At 40.0% G+C, this 22,397-nt stretch overlaps 1 protein-coding gene across 2 annotated transcripts; it reads left to right on the forward strand.

Annotated features, from left to right (window-relative positions):
* Positions 1–216: 216 nt before the first annotated feature.
* On the forward strand, positions 217–13,407 carry LOC139455353 (max-binding protein MNT-like). Of its 2 annotated transcripts, XM_071236910.1 has the most exons (8): positions 217–431; positions 694–829; positions 951–992; positions 1,446–1,557; positions 8,066–8,249; positions 9,015–9,104; positions 10,834–11,070; positions 12,180–13,407. In XM_071236910.1, exons 1-8 carry the CDS (start codon positions 356–358, stop codon positions 12,962–12,964), a joined length of 1,662 nt encoding a protein of 553 aa, XP_071093011.1. In that variant the 5' UTR covers positions 217–355; the 3' UTR covers positions 12,965–13,407. The 2 variants fall into 2 exon arrangements, with proteins under 2 accessions (XP_071093011.1, XP_071093012.1); XM_071236911.1 differs by lacking the exon at positions 694–829 and having other exon boundaries at positions 388–431.
* Positions 13,408–22,397: the final 8,990 nt, after the last annotated feature.

Consider the following 22,397-nt stretch of genomic DNA (forward strand, 5'->3'; position numbering starts at 1 on the left):
AATGTGAATAAAGCGAAGTACAAATATATACAACAACTCCAAAAGGACACCAAACGCACGTCTGTTTACACTCAAGCTCAGCCAAAACAAAGCATGTGATTTTCAGCGTGGTGTAAGATGACGTCAAACTGAAAGCTTCCGATTGGTCGAAATTTGACAGGTGTCAATCACTGACCACGTGCTAATGTCATTTCGCCTAGCGCCTGTGTGTTTTGATCAAGCCGACCGCCATCTTATGTTGGTTGTTTAGTTTTAGAAGAAAATTTCTATATCCTCGGGCCTAACTTAGATAATTTATGATCTACAAATGCATACGATCGCATGAGATACATGGTAACCAGGATCTGTACGAATAATGAGTTTGGAAACCCTTTTAGAAGCCGCAGAATTTCTCGAGTCGAAGAAGTGGCGTACCCCGCCTAAAGCACGTGGTAAGTCTATGCACATGGCCAAGTTGGCATGCACAGCTTCATGGCAAATGTCATTGCAATTTTGGGAAATGTGCTCTCAGAGATATGTTTGCAATATTTGTATATTTAGACCAGGTTTAGTGATGAGATGAGTGGAACATAGTAAATAATCTGCATAGGGCTTTAGATGATGTTTGAAGTAATCCCTAAAGAGTGTAAATATTTGCATATTGATGAGAACTCGGCCTTGTCAAGACTCGACTCGATTTTAACTTTCTACTAGGTGAGGAATCCTCTCAAGATTTTCATCATTACGCTAAGACATCGTCAATTGATGACAACGGAGACTCGTCCCTTGACAGCAGCCATGGCCAAGGGGGGGCTGGGGACGATTTCCGTGACAAGCGCCGCTACGGAGGGTAGGTGGTGTTCTCACTGAAAATGGCCGACATTTTGTGTTTGGATCACAATCAAAACACTGTCTCGCGTTTCGTTCTGCCACGTAGTGCACGAAATGTATGTGTGATCTTTCGTTTTCAGAGCCGGAACGCGCGAAGTCCATAACAAGTTGGAGAAAAATCGGTGAGACATGTTCATTTTTGCGTTACCCAGCCCTCGAAGGTTCACGACGACATGCTTGTTACTATTTTTAGACTCATCGCGAGACACATCCGCGTGGCTGGTATATAAACTGCGTGTTTTAGTGCTGAACGACTTGCAAACGTTAACGACCATTTCCTAATATATACTTAGACTACATTACACTCTATAAGATGTGTATAATAATAAAATTTCTCTCCATCATTTGTTAACATGTAATGTGTGATGTTTGTTTATGCGGAATTATGTCAATATTGACTTGACGGGTCATACGTATACATGCTATAGATCTATATATAATAAGTTGTATATAATTGTGACGTGAGTTCATGTGACAGTTTAAAGGTCATTATTTGTGACAAATGTGACTTATCAGTGAAAGTAAAACAATTTTCGTCATGGTGACTTGACATTGAAAATCGATTTTCTTTCCAGGCGAGCTCACTTGAAAGAATGCTTTGAAGTGCTGAAAAAACAAATTCCGTTTATGGAAGACAAAAAGACTTCGAACTTGAGCATATTGAGAGGGTCTTTGAAATATATACAGGTAATCTTTGATGGCGTGTCATATATATTCATGTTACTGATACTGTCAAATGATCTTATTATATTACACGAAGATTAGTCCTGGTTGCTGCATGACAGCAGTTAAATTTAAATGTGTGTTGTTTTCAGATGAATATTATATATGATTGGTTGGTTGGTTGGTTGTTTAACGCCGCACTCAGCAATTTTCCAGCTATATGACGGCGGTCTGTAAATAATCGAGTCTGGACCAGACAATTCAGTGATAAATATCATGAACATCGATCCGCGCAATTGGGATCGATGACATGCATCAACCAAGTCAGCGAGTCTGACCGCCCGATCCCGTTAGTCGCCTTTTATACGACAAGCATAGTCACCTTTTACGGCAAGCATGGGTTGCTGAAGACCTATTCTATCCCGGAATCTTCACGGGTCTATTATATATGACGTAAGAAAATATAATTCTGAACACGTATAGTAGGTGATATGAGTTATGGCCAAGTTTGACACAATGCATTATGTACTCTTTCATATGATAACAATTTTATACAGTCATCCAGCTGTTTCTCCGTTGGTAAATGTGCATGTAGAAATATTCAAGTATGATTTTGTAGAATTGTATTTGATAGAAGTTTTCTATCAAGCATAATGTTCATCTAGTATTTTTATTAACAAACTGTTTAATACCTTTGCGATAAATATGAATATCATCGTTATTAGAAATGATTGGCATAAATGAAAACGTAATGAAACATGAAACGTCACGTGGTGTCGGAGTTTTTCCCGGAAACGTGTATTTTGTAAACAGACTTGATGAATATGTAGCAGTGAAACCAATACTAGGCATTGATGATGTAAGAATAAAATTGGATTAAAATTCAATTTGCTATGAAGACTGTTCCAATCTGGATAAAATATCTGACAGGACCAAGACCCATTCATAACCCGAATGTTTGGTTTGTTGTTGGCCAACGTATGTCTATGTTATAAATAGAATCTCCCATAATCCTCCGTAAGAGAAGGCGTGGCTTAAGCTGTGGAGGTGGGGCTAAGGGCCATCATCTGATGGTTGTGAATAATAATGAGGCTGCCTATATTTGGAATGTTTCTGGCAGCAGGCAGCTGCACATGGTAGCTTTTGATTGGTTGAGTGGAGTAAACACAGCCATGTGACATTGTCGTGGTCGCTAGGTCAGTGTCAAACAAACCTTTACCGCTGTACTAAATACCTTCAGATGTGATCATTTATGCAAACTGTGATGTTAGGGATAAGCTATTTTGGAATGTGTTTTGTTGAAGGTTACTTTTGCAGTCAAAACATATTCAAACGAAATTATGGGATATTGGTTTTGCACAATTAAAGTGCTCCCACAATGTCGAGTCATAACCTAATTTCGCAATCGACTTTGACAGTCCTTATCGAGGATAGATCTATTTCAAGTAGCCCTGTTGTGATAAGATGTGAATCAGTAATGAATCTGTATGTCACCACTGGTGTTAAGAGATAATAATTATTGATATTTTATTCTCCAGTTCATGTTTACAAACAAATAAGCAACATGGCAGTGTGTTTCTGACTAAAGATAGTTAGTTCATCATGTTCAATGCGGAATGTTTGTTTGTTTGTTGTTTAACGCCACACTCTGCAATATTCCAGTTATATGATGGCGGTCAGTAAATAATCAAGTCTGGGCCAGACAATCGAGTGATTGGCATTATAAGCATCGATTTACGCAATTGGGATATGATGACATGCATCAACCAAGTCAGCAAGCCTGACCACCCGATCCCGTTAGTCGCCTCTTACGACAAGCATAGTCACCTTTTATGGCAAGCATGGGTTGCTGAAGACCAATTCTATCCTGGATCTTCATGGGTATCATTGCAGAATGAATAAATATGATTAACTGTGATTCAAGTCAATATAGCACAGGCTCTGTCCCCCAACAAGGTTTAACTGTCTAATTACGATCACTGCATAAAAGAAGGAAAACATTGCTCCATTTTCACAGTCATTGAAAAAAGGGAGATTGATTTGCCAGTGCCTGTCCCTAGTATTTTATCAAAGGCAAACAACACTCCAAGGTTGAAAGTATTGAAATATGGATCAGTCTTTTCTTCGTGGCTTCAGAATTGCTTATTATGGACTATAAATTTGACTTGTTTGACTTAAGTTCCTTGATCTTTTCGCTGCGCTGTGCGAAGCGACACCTACCAGAGGATCTAAGAATGAGAAGCCATAGAGAACAAAGGTGTACAATTAAGAGCTGCAGCCAAACTGACTTGTGTTTTTGTTGTTGATTAATGCATACACGACTTGAAAGGGTGAAGCTATCCGTCAGCAGCATATTGTGTACAATAAAAAACTACATAGCATACCTTCAGTGATAACAAACTTGGTCAATAGATTTGAGATAAATTATGCAAATATCATAATTACAACCGACAAAAGTTATATGAAAGTATAAGGCAGTTACCTTGTGCCAGGAATGTATCCGTCAAAATTCACATAAAGGACCGGGGGGCATGGGTGGCCCAGTCGTCTGAGGCGCCTCGATTCGCTGTGCAGAGTTGAGTCCCTTTGGCACACCAGAAACCTATGATTGTGGGTTCGAATCCCGGTTCGCCCCGATTATGTTTTCTAGGTTTGTCAGGACCATACCCGTGCTCGTGGGTTTCACTGGAGTGGTAAATGTCTGAGACCTGCATCACTTCGGGCTTTCCTCCCACATTAAGCTGACACGCTGTGATTTAACTGGAATACTGTTAAAAGAGGCGTTAAACCAAACTCGCTCACACTCACTCAAAGGCGACATCCCATTTTGCTGAAGCTGTACAAAGAATATTATTCAATGCCACGTGTCTTTGTAACATTGTAGTAGTTTAAAATATGTTTAGTGTTTTTGGATATTATAACCAGTATTTGCCTCTCATTGGTCAGCAGGACCCGTGAAGCTTGTCGTAAGAGGCGACTAACGGAAACGGGTGGTCAGACTCACTGACTTGGTTGATGCATGTCATCGTATCCCAATTGCGTGGATCTATGATCATGCTATCAATCACTGGCGTATCTGGTCCAGGCTCGATTATTTACAGGCCGCCGTCATGTAGCTGGAATATTGCTGAGTGCGGCGTTAAACAACAAACAAACAAACATTGGTCAGCTGAGATAGCACACGCGACAACTATGTTCATTGTGTCCACGTTTCTTTAAAAAAAATCCATTGAGTATATACAAATGAGCAATCAATCAACATACTATTGGCTAATCCTTTGAGTAAAGCATGTTGTTCATATATCGGCACTTCACTCCCAGATATGGTGAATTCTGTCTGCTTTAGTAAACAAACATTTCTTAACAATTTTGAAAAATCCACAGTAATTAATCAATCAACATATTATTGGTTAATCCTTTTATCAACATTTTGCAAAACATATGCACCGCCAACTCATTGTCAACAGATATTTTTCAAATCTTTTCATGTTATTAATCAAGGTGCTCACGGGATTTGACGCACTTCGTGATATAAGACCTGTTTTATCACAATCAATCAGATCGTCTTGATTGGCCACTGGTGGCCCAGGAATTCCAGCCTTGTGGAAACAGACTTTTAAAGTCAGTTAACTCTCTTACCTTGGGAAGATGGTAATACATTCACCACATAAGCCTTGGATTTATAACCCAATCTTGGATTGAATGATTACCCTCGACATGAGAAATGCCAAATGCCAACCAGGTGATTGCTATATGTCCTTGACACCCTCAGAGGCAGGTTTAACGTTATTGAGTTATTTTGTCACGTAATCTGAGAGGTACTACCTCTAGTTATCTCTAATAAAGTCAATAACTGAGCAAGACCGCCTCCGTGGTCTAGTGGTAGAGCGTCCACCCGGAGAGCGGAAGGTCTGGGGTTCGATCCCCAGCCGCGTCATACCAAAAGACGTTAAAAGATGGTACTTGTTGTTACCCTGTCTGGCGCTCGGCATTAAGGGGCTACAACAAGGACTGGTCGGCTCGGAGTCAGTTTACTGTGTCTGAGTGGGGTGTTCATGTTAAACTGCGGAATGGTATCTCAGTGAGCTAGCACTATAAATCGGCATCAGTCCGGACTAGTACAAGCAGCCACACAAACACACACACGTACATGCACGTCGCTATATAAGTGCAATAACCTTGGATGCGGCGTTAAACCCAATTTCACCTCACCTCACAATAACTGAGCATCAAGTGAATGACGACAAATACACAGGTGTAGGGTTATACCATGAAACATGAATGACAAAAAGGGAGTAGTAATTGTTGTATTGTATGAAAATTGCCTGAAAAACAAGGGTCGTTGCTGTTTTGAGTATATAAACTTAACTTCATTGTTGCAATTATATGTACACATATTATCTGTGCATTAAACTACATAATGTACATACACATTTATACATACTGAAGCATTTTGCAAGGTGAAAGGTTATCGTAAGCATCATCCAATCAAATTTAAAGATTAAGGGAAATCCCCTTCACTGTCAACGAGGTGGTGCAAGGTCCAGTTTGTTGCGGGCTAACAAAAACGGCGCCGGCTAGACGACAGATGGTTGGAGTGTTGTTTCCCTTTAAATATTGTCAAAGCCACCCTTGACTGACACATGTAGTGCAGAACACCATGGCATTGTACTAGAGAGTGATTGAATGAATGTTGTTGCCAGCTATATTCCAGCTCTATCTTGGCAGCCTTTAAATAATCAAGCCTGTAGAGGGGGGTGTGCATAATACACATACAGTGAGTTAGATGAATTTTCCAAACGAAAAGTCATCACTGCGAGCACACATCACCAGCAACAGCATGTCAATAAATCCATGCTGAAGTACACAATACTGAAGTACTCTGCCTGTGAAGATCCAGGTTTGAAAAGGTCTTCAGCAACCCATGCTTGCTGTAAAAGGCGATTATGCTTGTCGCGACTAACGGGATCAGGTGGTCAGGCTCGCTGACTTGGTTGATGCATGTCATCGTATCCTGATTGCATAGATAGATGCTCATGATATTAATCGCTGGATTGTCTGGTCAAGACTCGATCATTTACAGATCGCGGTCATATAGCTGGAATATTGGTAAGTGCGGCATTAAACAACAAACAAACAAAACAAAAAGACGCAAGTTGCTCCTGTTATTATACTATCTGGTTGTAAAAATGTTTATTGTATATCTCGACAATCTGTTGCATTTGAAATCTATCATCTTAATTTTTATTCAAGATTTCATTCAATGTTATTTTCAAGCTGACAAGGTACGGATATCATCTGTGGGATGACTCCACAATTGCTTTGCTGTTGAAAAACCAAAGCAAGAAAAGAAATAAGGAGAGTAAAAGTGCTGTGTCAGTTTTAACATTTATAATACTGTTGTCTCTTTGTGATCCAAATCGTAAAAAACATATACATGAAAGTTGTTGATTTTAACAAATAATGTCATGGTTTCCTATTTTATTTTTTGTGATAATGGTGACCGTAAAATTCTCAATTTCTAATTCATGACGTCAGCCTCTTTCTTAAGATCTGAACATTTCTCAGTTTTGAGGTTACCTCCCTTACATCAGTCAGCAAAGTGCTTTTTTAGTTTCTTGCTTCAGCCATTATCTTGAAGTCTGGGCCAAGTAAACTTTATCATTCCCTTCTGCGAAGTCGGACAGGGGATATAGGAACGGACTGTCAGTCCGTCTGGTTCTCAAAGGGGACAAATTTACTCAGAAACTGTTTAAGTCCGAGAAAGGAATTTTACACACTGCTGTTTCTGGGCATGATCTCAAATGAGTTTGAAAATTGGTGTTGTAAATTCATTTTTTTTCAGAGTTATGTCCCTTGCTCCATCCTTTTCAACTGAATGATACTGTGTGAAATGGGGACAGGTTTTCTCAGAAACTGCTGAAGTGTCATAATTGAAATGTTATGCTTATCTAGGAGACACTTGTCAAGACTGAGTTCGAAAATTGGACCTGTCAGTTATCATTTTACTGAGTTATGGCCCTTGTTTTGTGCTTTTCAACTTAGTGCAGACTGCATGAAATGGGGACAGGTTTTCTCAGAAACTACCGAACTTAGGTTATCTAGTAAGAGATACGTATCTAGACAGTGATTTTTTCCAGAAAAGGGGCCTTTGTGTATATTAATTTCAATTTAATCATTTAATGACAAAGTGGCACAAGTGCCGTTCTCTTTTCAAGGCTTAATGGGACTCTATTTATTAGTTTGTATTCACTTCAATTTTAACAAAAAAGATTCTAATGTGCCCCTTTGCGGGTGATAGGGTTAATGCTGTTTTCTTGTTTTTGATAAGTAAGACCACTGTAAAAAGTCTGTGTTGCGTGGAAAATGTACTTAAGATGATGTTGAAGAGACAGAAAGGCGTTCAGACTGAAAGTAGTTGGCACAAGACCCCTCCCTTCATACAAGATGGAACTAGTAATTTATGTTCCTCAGTTGTCAATTTGTTGCAGAGAGGTGACTAACTGTAATCACACTGTCACATTGTTTTCAGAACCTGAAGAGAAAGGAGAAGGAGTATGAGATGGAACTACAGCGCCTGGCGCAGGAGAAGTCTCGTCTCCGCGACCGCATTGCTACACTCAAGATGGAGCTGGCAGAGATGAACATCGAGGTGGACCTGGTGCAATGGATGCACAGTCAGGAACAGGAGACAAACTCTACCTCCACTGCCACCGGTGAGTATTGCCCTTATCCACTGCCACCGGTGAGTATTGCCCTTATCCACTGCCACCGGTGAGTATTTCCCTTATCCACTGCCACCGGTAAGTATTGCCCTTATCCACTGCCACCGGTGAGTATTGCCCTTATCCACTGCCACTGGTGAGTATTGCTCTTATCCAATGCCACCGGTGAGTAATGCCCTTATCCACTGCCACCGGTGAGTATTGCTCTTATCCACTGCCACCGGTGAGTATTGCTCTTATCCACTGCCACCGGTGAGTATTGCTCTTATCCACTGCCAGCGGTGAGTATTGCCCTTATCCACTGCCACCGGTGAGTATTGCTCTTATCCACTGCCACCGGTGAGTATTGCTCTTATCCACTGCCAGCGGTGAGTATTGCTCTGTCCACTGCCACCGGTGAAATAAGATGAGTGGGAGTTCTCTGCAGGGAGAATAAACCACAAGGGGCCAGCCCTGAGTGGTTTATTTTCCCTGCAATGTTTTATTGTACAATAAGCAATGACCACAAGTTGTTTATTTCTTATATGAGATAACTAGATTATGTACCGCATCTTTAAGAATGTTGATATAATGTACAAGCTTTTAAAATAGTTACTATAATTTTGATAATGATGACCCTCGGAATAGAATCCGACCTCAGCCATGTCGGACAAGTCCATTTTATAAACAGGTGGGTTAAGTTTTTTTTTTTCCCACATATTCTCACACTCGCTTATCTGTACTACTGCTTATGTCTGACGCCATGTTTTTTTTTAGAGGGTCGCAGTCCCATCGTGAGCGATGCTGAGGATGATGGGGAGGAGGAGGACGAATCTCCGACGCTGCAGCGTATCGCACCAAAAGCTGGTATGGAATTGCTCAGTGACAAGATCAGCAACATTAATTATATAATGACTGATTCTTTACGAGGCGACTAAGTGGTGATTGTCTGACCACAATGGCTACCGAGTTTGGATAGTACCTGATTGGTGACGGCCAGGGAAGACCAACTCGCAGGTTTTACCCACAACATGGAAGGTGGGTACTCCGTGTTAACCACACTGTATGAACAATGAGTACAACTGCACCTGAACAGGGGCAGATGGATGTCCTGCTGCTTGTTAATTTATCTGGTTTTCAGAAAATAACTTGAGGAAATATTGATATAACTGGTGGTTAAAGCATTCGCTCGTCACGCTGAAGACCCGGGTTGGTTTTCCCGACATGGGTACAATGTGTGAATCCCATTTCAGGTGTCCCCGCCCTGATATTGCTGGAATATTGCTAAAAGCAGAGTAAAACCATACTCACTCACTCAATTTAATTTGAGTGAGCGAGAGATGTTGACTGCTTTGTGTGAAAGTTTTATGGGTTTACGTGGCTTTTAACAGTATTTAAGTTATGTCATGGCGTGTCATCTTAATGTGGGAGGAAAGCCCGAAGTGATGCAGGCCTCAGACGTTTACCACTTTGGTGAAACACACGAGCATGGGTATGGTGCTGACAAGCCTAGAAATATAATTGCGGCGGACTTAGATTACATTGCTTCGAACAGTAACGCAGTTACATCTTGGCGTGGAGGTTTAACGTGGAAGGATAAAAAAAAATGTGATGTCAGCCAGATACGAATGTCACTTGGTGAAACTCACGAGTAAGGGTATGGTGACCAGTGATCTCGAAACATGATTCCAACCATCAGCAGATCCTGGCTCGGGTAAGGGATATAACTCTGCATAGTGAATTGGTGCCTGAAAACAACTGAGCCACCGTAAAGTTTCATTTGAAGACATTAACATTTAACTGGGATGAAATCTGATAGGAAGCCAGATTGAACAATATTAGAGTCAAATTGGCTAATACTGCGGATTTCTGGATGGTTTTGAATCAAATTCTGTATCTAACCATGTCATATGTGAAGCAGGTCAGTAAACCAGATATGTATGTGTTAAGGCCACATGATGGTGTATAGAACTCCTACCTTCATTTCAAACTAAACATGAAAATGATTTTGGTATAATTTCATAAAATGTTGTTTCATGTCAATCCCATTAAAATCAGATCTTAGTTTTTGCTACCGCTAAATAAAGATCTGAGGACATCCCATTACGGGTCACATCAGAACGACCTTTCATGAATATTGACCGACCAATGAAATGACTGACAAGAAATCGACATTAGCCAATCAGAAGGCAGCCTTCTCGAGCTTTACGACACTAGTTTCAAACTGGCGACTACGCTTCGAAACATATTTTGACGTATTCTTGATTAAAAAAATTAAAACTTATAAGAAGAACATTCTGGTATGGCTTGTAGATGGCCTAGATTTTGTATGGACATAAGCATAAAACCCGTATCTGTCGTTTGGAATACCCTGTGTTAAATATTTCATGGTTACATAAGTAGAAAACACATTCTGACAGTCACTTTCATGATCACGCTCTGAGTGGTTGAATGAAAGGTCGTTCTGACGTGACTCTTAATGGGATGTCCTCAGATCTTTGCTTAGCGATAGCGAGAACTAAGATCTGATTTTACTGATATTGTTTTATGTTTTCACACATATTTAACTTTGTATGACTTCTGTCTATTTTAACAGCAATGATGAACTCTGCCGTGAAGTCCCTGCCGCTAGGAATGTATAAAAATATGCCGTCGGGTAAAGCAAGTTCTGCTGGGCACCATTCGTCACCAGTAACAACTGCCGCCCCGGCCGCAGTGCCCCCTCCTGTAGCCCCCCGACCCCCCATGGTGAGACCCCCTGTCACCCAGATTCTCCATGACACTCTGACACAACGCCAAGCATTACAGAAACAAGCTCTTGCAGCGTCTCAAGGTGAGTGAACATCGTTTCTCCCAGGGCAGAGTAGGCCCCCAGTACCCTGTGCTTGACAAATGGAAGATTTGGTGGGTACACTGTACATAGCTGCCAACTGTCATTTTCGTATGTGTTACAAATTTGCAACTAAAATACGAAATATGATTTCTTATTTCATACGAATCATATACCCATCTACCGAAAAAAATGACAAGGACTAAATTTTTATGGACATCAGAAAAGAGAAGGTAACTATTTAGTGTTAATCTGTCGGCTATGACCACGTCTTGTTTATCGACTGGCATGAAGGCTATTTATAGCGTTTCATCTGCTCAATTGAGACGCTTTACTTGCATTGTCGGAAGTTGCTGTAATCGAAATAGAAACCTACCACTAAAATTATCCATTGAGTTTCGGAATCACATGGCTGTATTGTACTGTAGATGATTTACATCGCCAAGCTTTGGTGTCCTGACCAGAAGATTGTAACAAAATACTCATTGTAATTTGAGAAAGTTGGCAGCAATGAATATGTGTCCCGGTTTTGTGCCTTCATTATCATCTGTTGGGGGTCGGTGCTTATACTATCGACCACTGGTTTGAAGGGCTCAGACTAATTTGTTTCCAGATATAATATGTCATGATATAACTGAAATGTTGCTGATGCAGTATAAATATGAAAGCCACTTTTGAATTTCTTTTAGGCTTAATAAAATAAAAGAATTGGTTCTCGGGCAATGGTTTTTGAAAAGAAAGTGTGACCGGGCAGCGTCTTTTTGTTGTTGTTGTTGTTCAAACTGGTATGTAACCAAATAAAAAGTTGTGTACAATCAACTTGGGAAAGGGCCTCCCAACATAAATGGATTCCTGGATGAGTAAAAACTGTAATACAGTATTTGACTACTGTTGGAATATTTAAGTACTTTTAGTTTTTTTTAATAATGGAAATAAAAAAGGAACGTGTGGTGAACTATGTGATACGGCCAGTGATTGAGAACCAAGATAATTTTTTTTAGCCTTTTACTAGCAATTTGACTGTGTTGTTGTTAATAACATTGTTGAATATGATTTACTCAATTATCAATAATGTCACATTCTTAATGAGATGTTTGTTTTCTCTGTTGCAGCTGCCCGTGCAGCTTCTCAGATGAATATGAAGCAGCCAGTTACATCCTTACGGCAGCCATTTGCAATTAGTAACCTTGCCCCGTCTACGACCTCTGTAAATCCTGGAGGTCATACAGGGTCGGGGAAACTGATGACGGCCACAGTCAACATCCCAAATATTTCCAAGGCTCTCGGACATCCGCTGTTGGTGGCCGCAACTGCCCTTGGCAGCAGCGGGATCTCGAACGCTGCGGGATCATCATCAGCCATCCTGAATCATTTGAATTCAGTTAAAAACCCTTTACCTTCCGTCATAACGACTTTGGCCCCACCCACCGTTTCCACAGTAACAACAGTCCCAACAATCAAACCCATCTTTGCGACGTCCCCTGCACACTTGGTGCCCGGACAGCTGACATTTAATCCGTTAATCGCTGGAGCGTTACCCAAGACCACAGGACAAGTATTATCCACTGTTGGGAGCATCCCCGCGGGAACGATCCTGACGTCCTCCCAGACGCAAGTAACCAGCATGCCACACATCATGTCGCTAGCACACATGGGCCTCAACAACATGACCGTCATGTCCCCTGGGATGCCTGTCGCAAACTTGGCGTCAAATCAACTCAATAACGTTCTATCGCAGCAGGCGATCCTGAAGCAAATCCCTCTTCTTCAGCCACATATTCTTCAGTCGGGGCAAATGATTGGAACCCCTGTTGTCAAGCCAGTTGTCATGGTTTCCATGCCTAGCGTTGCCACGACGACCACTCCTGCGGTGCAGGTCACCCACTCTACATCGTAACTGCATTCCAGGACAATTTGTTGTTGCTGTTTTTGTCCCAAAGAGACAGAATAGTGTTATGTCCTGTGGCGTATGTATTTATTTTAGTATTATCTCTTCTAAAGAGATGCTGTTGTATCCAGGGCAACTGTTGCTAGGTAACATGGTGCATACTTTGGGGTCTTGTTTTATATCCATTTGTTATTGAAGTGAACATGTTATGAAGTGTGATAGTGAGTTATATTGACATGTCTTCATGTAAAGTGCTCAGCTTGTTGTGTGCGAAGCGTAAATGTTTTGTGTCAAGTGACGGAACTAATGACAATTATTTTGCATGCCTGTGTTGGAAGTATTCATTGACATTTTTGCACTGCAGAGACTAACACCGGTACCACTTATCATGAACTAACTTGACTGGGTTCACTGTTCATGAACCTGACTGGGTTCACTGTTCATGAACCGGACTGGGTTCACTGTTCATGGACTGGGTTCACTGTTCATGAATCGGACTGGGTTCACTGTTCATGAATCGGACTGGGTTCACTGTTCATGGACTGGGTTCCCTGTTCATGAACCGGACTGGGTTCACCGTTCATGAACCGGACTGGGTTCACTGTTCATGAACCGGACTGGGTTCCCTGTTCATGAACCGGACTGGGTTCACTGTTCATGAACTGTACTGGGTTCACTGTTCATGAAACGGACTGGGTTCACTGTTCATGAATCGGACTGGGTTCACTGTTCATGAATCGGACTGGGTTCCCTGTTCATGAACCGGACTGGGTTCACCGTTCATGAACCGTACTGGGTTCACCGTTCATGAACTGGACTGGGTTCCCTGTTCATGAACCGGACTGGGTTCCCTGTTCATGAACCGGACTGGGTTCACTGTTCATGAACCGGACTGGGTTCACTGTTCATGAACCGGACTGGGTTCACTGTTCATGGACTGGACTGGGTTCACTGTTCATGAACCGGACTGGGTTCACTGTTCATGAACCGGACTGGGTTCACTGTTCATGGACTGGACTGGATTCACTGTTCATGGACTGGACTGGATTCACTGTTCATGGACTGGACTGGGTTCACTGTTCATGAACCGTACTGGGTTCACTGTTCATGAACTGGACTGGATTCACTGTTCATGAACTGGACTGGGTTCACTGTTCATGAACTGGACTGGGTTCACTGTTCATGGACTGGACTGGGTTCACTGTTCATGAACTGGACTGGATTCACTGTTCATGAACTGGACTGGGTTCACTGTTCATGAACCGGACTGGGTTCACTGTTCATGAACCGGACTGGATTCACTGTTCATGAACCGGACTGAGTTCACTGTTCATGAACTGGACTGGGTTCCCTGTTCATGAACCGGACTGGGTTCACTGTTCATGAACCGGACTGGATTCACTGTTCATGAACCGGACTGGGTTCACTGTTCATGAACTGGACTGGGTTCACTGTTCATGAACTGGACTGGATTCACTGTTCATGAACTGGACTGGGTTCACTGTTCATGAACCGGACTGGGTTCACTGTTCATGGACTGGACTGGGTTCACTGTTCATGAACTGGACTGGGTTCACTATTCATGAACTGGACTGGATTCACTGTTCATGAACTGGACTGGGTTCACTGTTCATGAACTGGACTGGGTTCACTGTTCATGAATTGGACTGAGTCAACAGATAGTGCCACTGAACATATTTCACTGGTCATAAAGAAGAAGACTGGGTTCACTGATGTTTGGAATTGGTTAAAATTCTGAGAATCTGTGAACGAAATAATAATGGTTCATGAATGGGAAAGAGTCCTCTTTCTCTGGGTCAGCAGTGTAAATAATATCACCCAGTCGACACATTTTGCAAGAAATTTAACTGACCGATCAGCAAAAGAAAACCTTTAAAAAAATATGTCTTCATGTCCTTTAAAACTGTCGGTGACTTTGGTTTCTAGGCAATACAAGTTACCTTCCTTACCCATTACCTTTATCCACATCTTGACGTTTGATTGGTCGGTAGGATGTTAATGAAAATCAAGGGCAGGTAATTTGTGATTGCAAAAAACACGGGAATGGATCCATGGGTGTAAGTTTACCGAAATGCAAGCTCTGGAGATATGGAGGATGTTTCAAATGGTAAGGCAAACCATATACAAGGGACATATTGGCAACTGCGGCTTTGTCACCAGACTTTTTATGCTTTTAATCACTCAATTTTTCCTTTTGAATTGTAAAAATTATCTCCTATTTCATGATTGATTCATCATTGGAAACTGAAACCAAACCATCAAGGCAACAGGTTTCTGTGATCATGACTTTTGTAAATTTCATTAATCATGCATTGTTTCAGCAAATATGAAATCAACTGGTTACAGCAATCATGAACTCACCTGTTTTCAATGATCATGAATTTTATCGATCTCATTCACCATGAAATGGAATTGTATCAGCAAATATGAAATCTCCTGTTTTCATTGATTAGGATTACAAAAAATTATTTTCACAATGTTGAAAATGAATGAATTTACTATTGATATTTTAAGTAAATTTCCCTCTCTGCAATTAATACGTGTTGGGTTTAACGCCGCTTGGAACAGTATTTGAGTTGTCACAGTGTGTCGGCTTATTGTGGGAGGAAAGCCCAAAGTGATTCAGGTCTCGGATGTTAACCACCTTGGTGTAACCAATGAGCACGGGTATGGCGCTGACAAACCTAGAAACATAATCGGCGTAATCTGTAATACTCAGGGTTTGTGATACAAACAATTGAACGCATTAAGCCACAAAAACAAAGGAAGTTGGAAATTGATGCATATAATAAACTTGAATCATGGAAATTACTGTCAATTATTTTATAACGTATATTTTTCTCATGGCAGATGTGTTCTGGCCTATACGACCTACTACTGTCGTACAGCGTTGTCTTGAACTCCAGAGAAATAGTTACTCTTATCCAAGGTTTGACACAGCGAACTTGACATTTTTACTTTGTGACTGTCTCAGGTCACCACTGTTTCGCTGATGGGAGATGTTGCTATTACTTCGTTGCAGACTTTAATTGTGTATGTCACGTCGTATTGTGTTTGACATTATTCTCATTCAAATTCAGACTTGTGCAACGTGCTAACAAAAATTAGTTTTTACTCTTATCTCTTATGACTGAAATTGGGAATTCGAGGAAATATCATGCCTCAGTTACATCTTTTAGATTTTCAACAGAAGTCTTCCTTACTGTCAGCTGACCTTAATTAGTTGTGTGGATAACAGTCTCTCTCTACGTAAAATTTTAGTTGAATTTTCATGGTACGTTTTAGCTTATTTTTAACCCTTATGACAATAAATTGAGTTTGATGCAACAGACAGATCTGGGTTACCATGGTGATAAATATGACAAGTGTTTGCTGGAACTGGGGATGCAACGCATCCGAGTTTGACTGCATCTGCAATTAGAACCTCCAGGGGTATGCATTAATAGTCAGTTTTATTCCCATCCCACTGTAGGTTCAGTGTGCCAAACATGTCTGGTTTCTTAATTGATGATAAGTAAACATTTTTGTTTCTTGTTTCATTATTATCTTCATCAATATGCAGAAAAAAGGAAGACAAAATGTTGCGGAGGTGATTTGATGTTATCTCCTATAATAACCTGTTGAAATAGAAGTTAATATGTCAATAAAAAATTATGTTTGTATTCAATGCTTTTCCTTTTTTCACTTTGCAAAATTTAGGCAAGGTCTATCAGTAAAACAAGACAAAATGGCCTTGTGATGTATACTACTCAAAACAAATTAAAGAAACTGAAATTTCCTTTTCGTTTTTTTTCATATGACGATAATTAATATGTCATGCCATGACAGATTAACATTTTGTAGAGTCATATAAAAAATTGTGGGTTTTTAACTTCTTTTGAGTAGAACATGCGCTGACCTTTGTCTGCCAACTTAGAGTTGTAACCCCTTTACTGTGACTTGTTTGCTTGTGTGAGAGAATGTGGTGTCAGTTTCACTAAAGTACTCACGGAAATGAAAAAAAACTGTATTTTCGACCTCAGATCTTAAATAAATGCAGTTAATATACAAAATATGTAAATATTCAAAGAACTAAATTAGTACTAATTTGGCCGTGGCACAAATACAGCGTATCAAAGGTTTTTATGTCTTTTTACACGTAAAAGTGTGTAAAAATGTGAATAAAACAGACTATTGTGAAACAGGGCATAACCAGGTGTAAGTAGATCAAGGTTACCTATGACACCTTGACGACAGGTGAGAACAGGTGCATAATGCCTATAGTCTGTTTCTGCTATGTCAATTTGGACTTTTTATTTTTGAATGTTGAAAGTGCTGACAAATTACCTCCTGTAAAGTACATTTTGTATTGTTCACTGAGATCAAACTAGCAAATCCAGACTAGTACTTTTCGAGTTGTTTTGTTATTTCGTATTTACAGCTACGTAACACTTTGTGTCGATTTTTAAATTGAGAAAAACAGGTTTTTTTTATTTCCTTGAGTACTTTAGTATTGTCATGTGTCGTTGTCAGTCAATTCTACAGGCAGCTTCTGATTGTGTTAATTAACCATTGTAAGTACTTTCTGTTGCTACTGGTGTATATATATATATATATTTGTGAGAGTATGTACATGGACTAATGTGTTTAGTGTCTATATTCTTTGTAAATATGAAATGGAATGACTAATTTATGACTTTGGTGCAAACTGTATTGTTAGACCACAGTTTATTCCCACCTTTTAGCAGAATGAATTTCATCCACCTTTGTTAGTATGAATGAGTGTTTTCAAATTCTATATCATATAGAGGCCTAGTGAAAATATTGTGTTTGAAAAAACTGATGTAAGTTGGTATTGTAAACCAATTGTGTGTCCTTATTTGTGTTTTGAAGAAACAGTTTTCTTCTCAGACCTGGGGCGGTTGGGTGGCCAAGTGGTTAAAGCGTTCGCTCATCCCACCAATGACCTGGGTTCGATTCCCGACTTGGGTACTATGAATGAAGTCCATTTCTGGTGTCCCCACCATGATATTGCGTGAATATCGCTAAAAGCGGCGTAAAACCGTACTCACTCACTTCTCAGACCTCCACAAAGTTGATAAACTTCTCAGTAATTCAGGGGTGGAGAGGTAGCATAGTGGTAAAAGCATTAGCTCACAACAGTATAGACCTGGGTTCAATTCCCTAGATGGTACAGTATGCAATTTCTTTGTGGCCCCCATCATAAATAGGATAGCCATGTAAAACCATGTTCACAATCACCATTTTGTATCAGTTACCCCTTTAATACTGGTGGCCCAGTCGTCTTAGGAACTGTGCAGAGTTAGGTCCCTTGGGCACGCCAGAAACCCATGATTGTGGGTTTGAATCCCGGTTCGCCCCAATTATGTTACTAGGTTTGTCAGCACCATACCCGTTCTCGTGGGTTTCACAGAAGTGGTAAACGTCTGAGGCCTGGATCACTTCAGGCTTTCCTCCAACATTAAGCTGACACGCCGTGATATAACTGGAATACTGTTAAAAGCGGCGTTAAACCCAACTCACTCACTTAAGTACTCCATGGTGCCTGTACTACTGTTGAAGTGCTCAATGTTTTCAGGATAGCCTTTGGGGGCAGTGGGGTAGCCTAGTGGCTGAAGCTTATGCTTGTAATGCTGAATGCCTGGTTAGATTCCCCTCAATCCAATTTCTGCCGTTCCCCCACCATGACATGGCTGGAATACAATGTATTGCTGAAAGTGGTGTGACACCTTACACTCACATGCCAGACACTTTAATAAAACATGGTTTATGAATTTGCCAACTCCAAAAACTTGAAATGTGAAAATTAATTGAAAAACAGTAGGGTTATGTATTCTGATAACCAGAAATTATTAAAATGGGTAAAAAACCCGAACTCAGTTACTGTTGCTACTAATAAAAATAAAATATTCAACCTACTATAATTAAAACCTCATGAAGATGTATCTTAAATATCTTCAAAACATAAATTATGACACATCCCTGTTTCTCTCTCTCTCTCTCTCTCTCTCTCACACACACACACACACACACACACACACACACACACACACCACTAACCTACTGAAAATTTTAAGGAATTACAAATATATATTTAAATTCTTTTTATTTTTTAGTTTTTTTTAAAACTTAATAACCAGAATTTTTGGGCCCGAATCCCATTAACCAAGACCCCAAACAGTCTGGCCTAAGATTGCATTCTACCTAGATTACCACTCAAATTGCCAGAAAAAAACACATCATACATAATAATTTGTACATTTCAGTGATTGTTTATCAGGAAGAGAAGTTCTTTTCAGTGGTGTTCAGTCAAAATTCTGTAGAAAGCTGTATAAAGAGAACCCTTATTTTAGCCAGGCTGTTCAACGTTTGAGAGGGATGCAGAGATCTGACATACTATTTACATACAACTAATCCGTGTATAGAGGAACAATATCAAAAGTTGAATATTATAGTTACTCGAGTGCCAAATTATAGAATACCTCTTTGTGACAAGATACGAGTCACACGGGATGTAAAGGGATCAATGCCACGTGCAGATTTAGAGGGATAATTTTGTAATCATAATAATCATACTGACATATTAAAAAACATGTAACTTGGTGTATTTTAAGTGCACCCCTCTTCCCAAAAAGGTGTATCCACGACTGAAAGATAAGAAAATTATCTTTCTGTTCTGTACTTAGGATACTATACTACGAAAAAAACGTTAAGTATCTCCTGATTCTGGGCATGACATTAAATATAGTAATATGAAGAATCACGAGGTCCTTTACTTTTTTTAGTAGTATATATGTTCCTTCAAAATAAGGAATTGCATTTTTGAGGAAAGAAATTCTTAAAATTAAAAAAAAAGCAATCAGAGATTTGTATCAAGTTTATTCAACAAGGAGTTGCCATGGTTACATCCTGGTATAATTTCATTGAAATGTATGGTATGACAGTGTGACAAATAACCCATGACAGAGAAAGGACATTGACAAAGTCCATCTCACTTGTGTTACATACTTCCTCCATCAAGAGCTTGTGAGCTATGTGCTGGTGACTGGCAATATATAAGGTCTGCTGTTGTTGCAGACCGGTTTTCGCTTTGTCGCCGGACAAGGGCCGGCTTTACCTGGAGCTAACCTCTCCCTTTAGGCCTTATTTGAAAACCTTTCCCCTAGACCTGTCCCGTGATTATGTTTAAGAGATAGCAGTTGGATAGCCCAGTGGTTAAAGCAGGGCTTGTCTCGTATAACACCCATTGCGGTCGGGTAGCCTAGTGGTTAAAGTAGGGCTTGTCTTGTATAACACCCGGGGCGGTCGGGTAGCCTAGTGGTTAAAGCAGGGCTCGTCTCGTATAACACCCAGGGCGGTCGGGTAGCCTAGTGGTTGAAGCGTTCGCTTGTCACGCCGAAGACCCAGGTTCGATTCCCGACATGGTTACAAAGTGTGAAGCCCATTTCTGGTGTCCCCGTTGTGACATTGCTGGAATATTGATAAAAGCAACATTAAAACAAACTCACTCTCATAATAGCGATCTGTCTCTTAATAGAGGACGTATGATAAGTCAATTCACAACAAGTGGAATATATATCATTGTCAGGTGATTTAAGTGGGCAGTGATTGCCCTATGTGGACTAAAGGTTTGATGTACATGAAGAATATGTATTTAGTGTATATAGGACATAGTGTACATAGACAATCTTTTGTAACCTTCATGTAAACAGCATAGAACGTAATTTATGTTTGAAATTTAAGATTTTTTTTCTTATTTATTTTTTTCACTTTAAGTGCTGATAATTATTTTATTCTGCAACTATTAATTAATTGTCCAGTTTACATCACTGAGTCGACACTTTCTCATTAGAAGGCTGAAGCAAACTTGAAATATTATTGAACTTGAAAAGGAAAAAAAGAGGATGAAAACAAATCTGATGAACATGGTTTATTTTTGTTTTCATTAAATTCTGCTTTTAGCAATGGGTTTTCTTTTTGTTGATCATTTAGAGTAATTGTTTAAAATTCCCCCAGATGTGTTAACATTGTTATCGATTCATGTACAGCCGTTGCTAGGGAAACCAAAAAGGTGTAATAGTACACATTCACTGGAAGACTGTTGAATAAAGTGAAAATGTCAAAATCAGTCACCTTGGTTGTTTGTCTTGATTTTTGAAAAGTAGATATACTACTCAACATTTGCTAAGGAACACATTTGACTAAAGATGACTGTTCACTGTTGATCCTTAGCAAATGTTGTGTTGTATACAAGTTGACATTAAACAGTTTCATGTTCAGAGTTTTTCTTTCAGAATTTCTTGAATTTTCTTGACATGAGTCAAGTTTTTTTTTTAGGTTCATATATTTTTTAATAAAAATATAAAAGATGTTGAAGCAAGTTTTCAATCAAATGTAATGCCAAAAGAGCTACTACTACCTGTGTACTTGGTTCTCAAAAAATAACTTCACTTACTTAAAAAAAGAGAAAATGCTTACGAAACAGGTCAAAGATGCTCCTGGGCCCCGTGCCACAAAGCGGTTGTAGCGCGAAGGCGATTGTAACTCCCATACTTAGCATAGACTTATGAGTGAGTGAGTGAGTATGGTTTTACGCCGCTTTTAGCAATATTCCAGCAATATCACGACGGGGGACACCAGAAATGGGATTCACACATTGTACCCATGTCAGGAATCGAACCCGGGTCTTCGGCGTGACGAGCGAACACTTTAACCACTAGGCTACCCGACCGCCCCCATAGACTTAGGACACTCATAGAGCTACGAATTGTTTGTGAAAGAGGGCCCTGGTTATACTTAATGATTTGGTCTGTTTGAGCTTTCGTTGTAAAATATTTGCTACAGGTGCATGTCGGGTTCCTGTGTTTCTGAGGTAGATCCACAATAATCCCTGCTTGAGAGATAAACAGAATAACATGGTTACAGCTACTACGGAAAATGAGTTTTATTTAGAATTGTTTGGGGTTTACAGATCAGTTTATTCCAAATATCAATAATGTGGGGCAGTTTGTTTGCCAAATCTCTTGAGTAAGCGAGCAACCATTTGATTTCTAGGGGAGAGGAAAGATTTGTGAAATGAATGTTTTGTTCTAGATATATATCCTGACACTCAAGTCATGGTACGATATACATGTACCGTATTCGAGGTAATAAGGGCCCAGGGCGCTCTCAAAACTAGAAACAGGGGCTCTTATTAGAATATTATTTTGGTCGAAAAAAACAGTTGAAAGATCGTAAATTTTGTGGTTTATGCTGACAGCCTGAAATGTTTATGTACGACAGATATATTTTCCAAGAATTTAATTGCCCATAATTAAGGGTGCATATAACACACGAGTGCGTATTTTTCACGAATAAAGAAGTCTTTTGTACATTGACAATCAGAAGGGGTGCTAATTGGGATTGTTCACAAGCCAATATA

The sequence above is a fragment of the Haliotis cracherodii genome, unplaced genomic scaffold (genome assembly GCF_022045235.1).
Source record: "Haliotis cracherodii isolate W230 unplaced genomic scaffold, xgHalCrac1.p SCAF_11, whole genome shotgun sequence".
NCBI classification, from domain to species: Eukaryota; Metazoa; Mollusca; class Gastropoda; order Lepetellida; family Haliotidae; genus Haliotis; species Haliotis cracherodii.

What these genes read in the sequence shown, in the direction of transcription:
- LOC139455353 (XM_071236910.1), top strand. Translation starts at nt 356, where the DNA reads ATGAGTTTGGAAACCCTTTTAGAAGCCGCAGAATTTCTCGAGTCGAAG. An exon ending in AACAAGTTGGAGAAAAATCG is followed by an intron (nt 993 to 1,445) that starts GTGAGACATGTT and finishes TTTTCTTTCCAG; the next exon opens with GCGAGCTCACTTGAAAGAAT. An exon ending in AGCTCTTGCAGCGTCTCAAG is followed by an intron (nt 11,071 to 12,179) that starts GTGAGTGAACAT and finishes TCTCTGTTGCAG; the next exon opens with CTGCCCGTGCAGCTTCTCAG.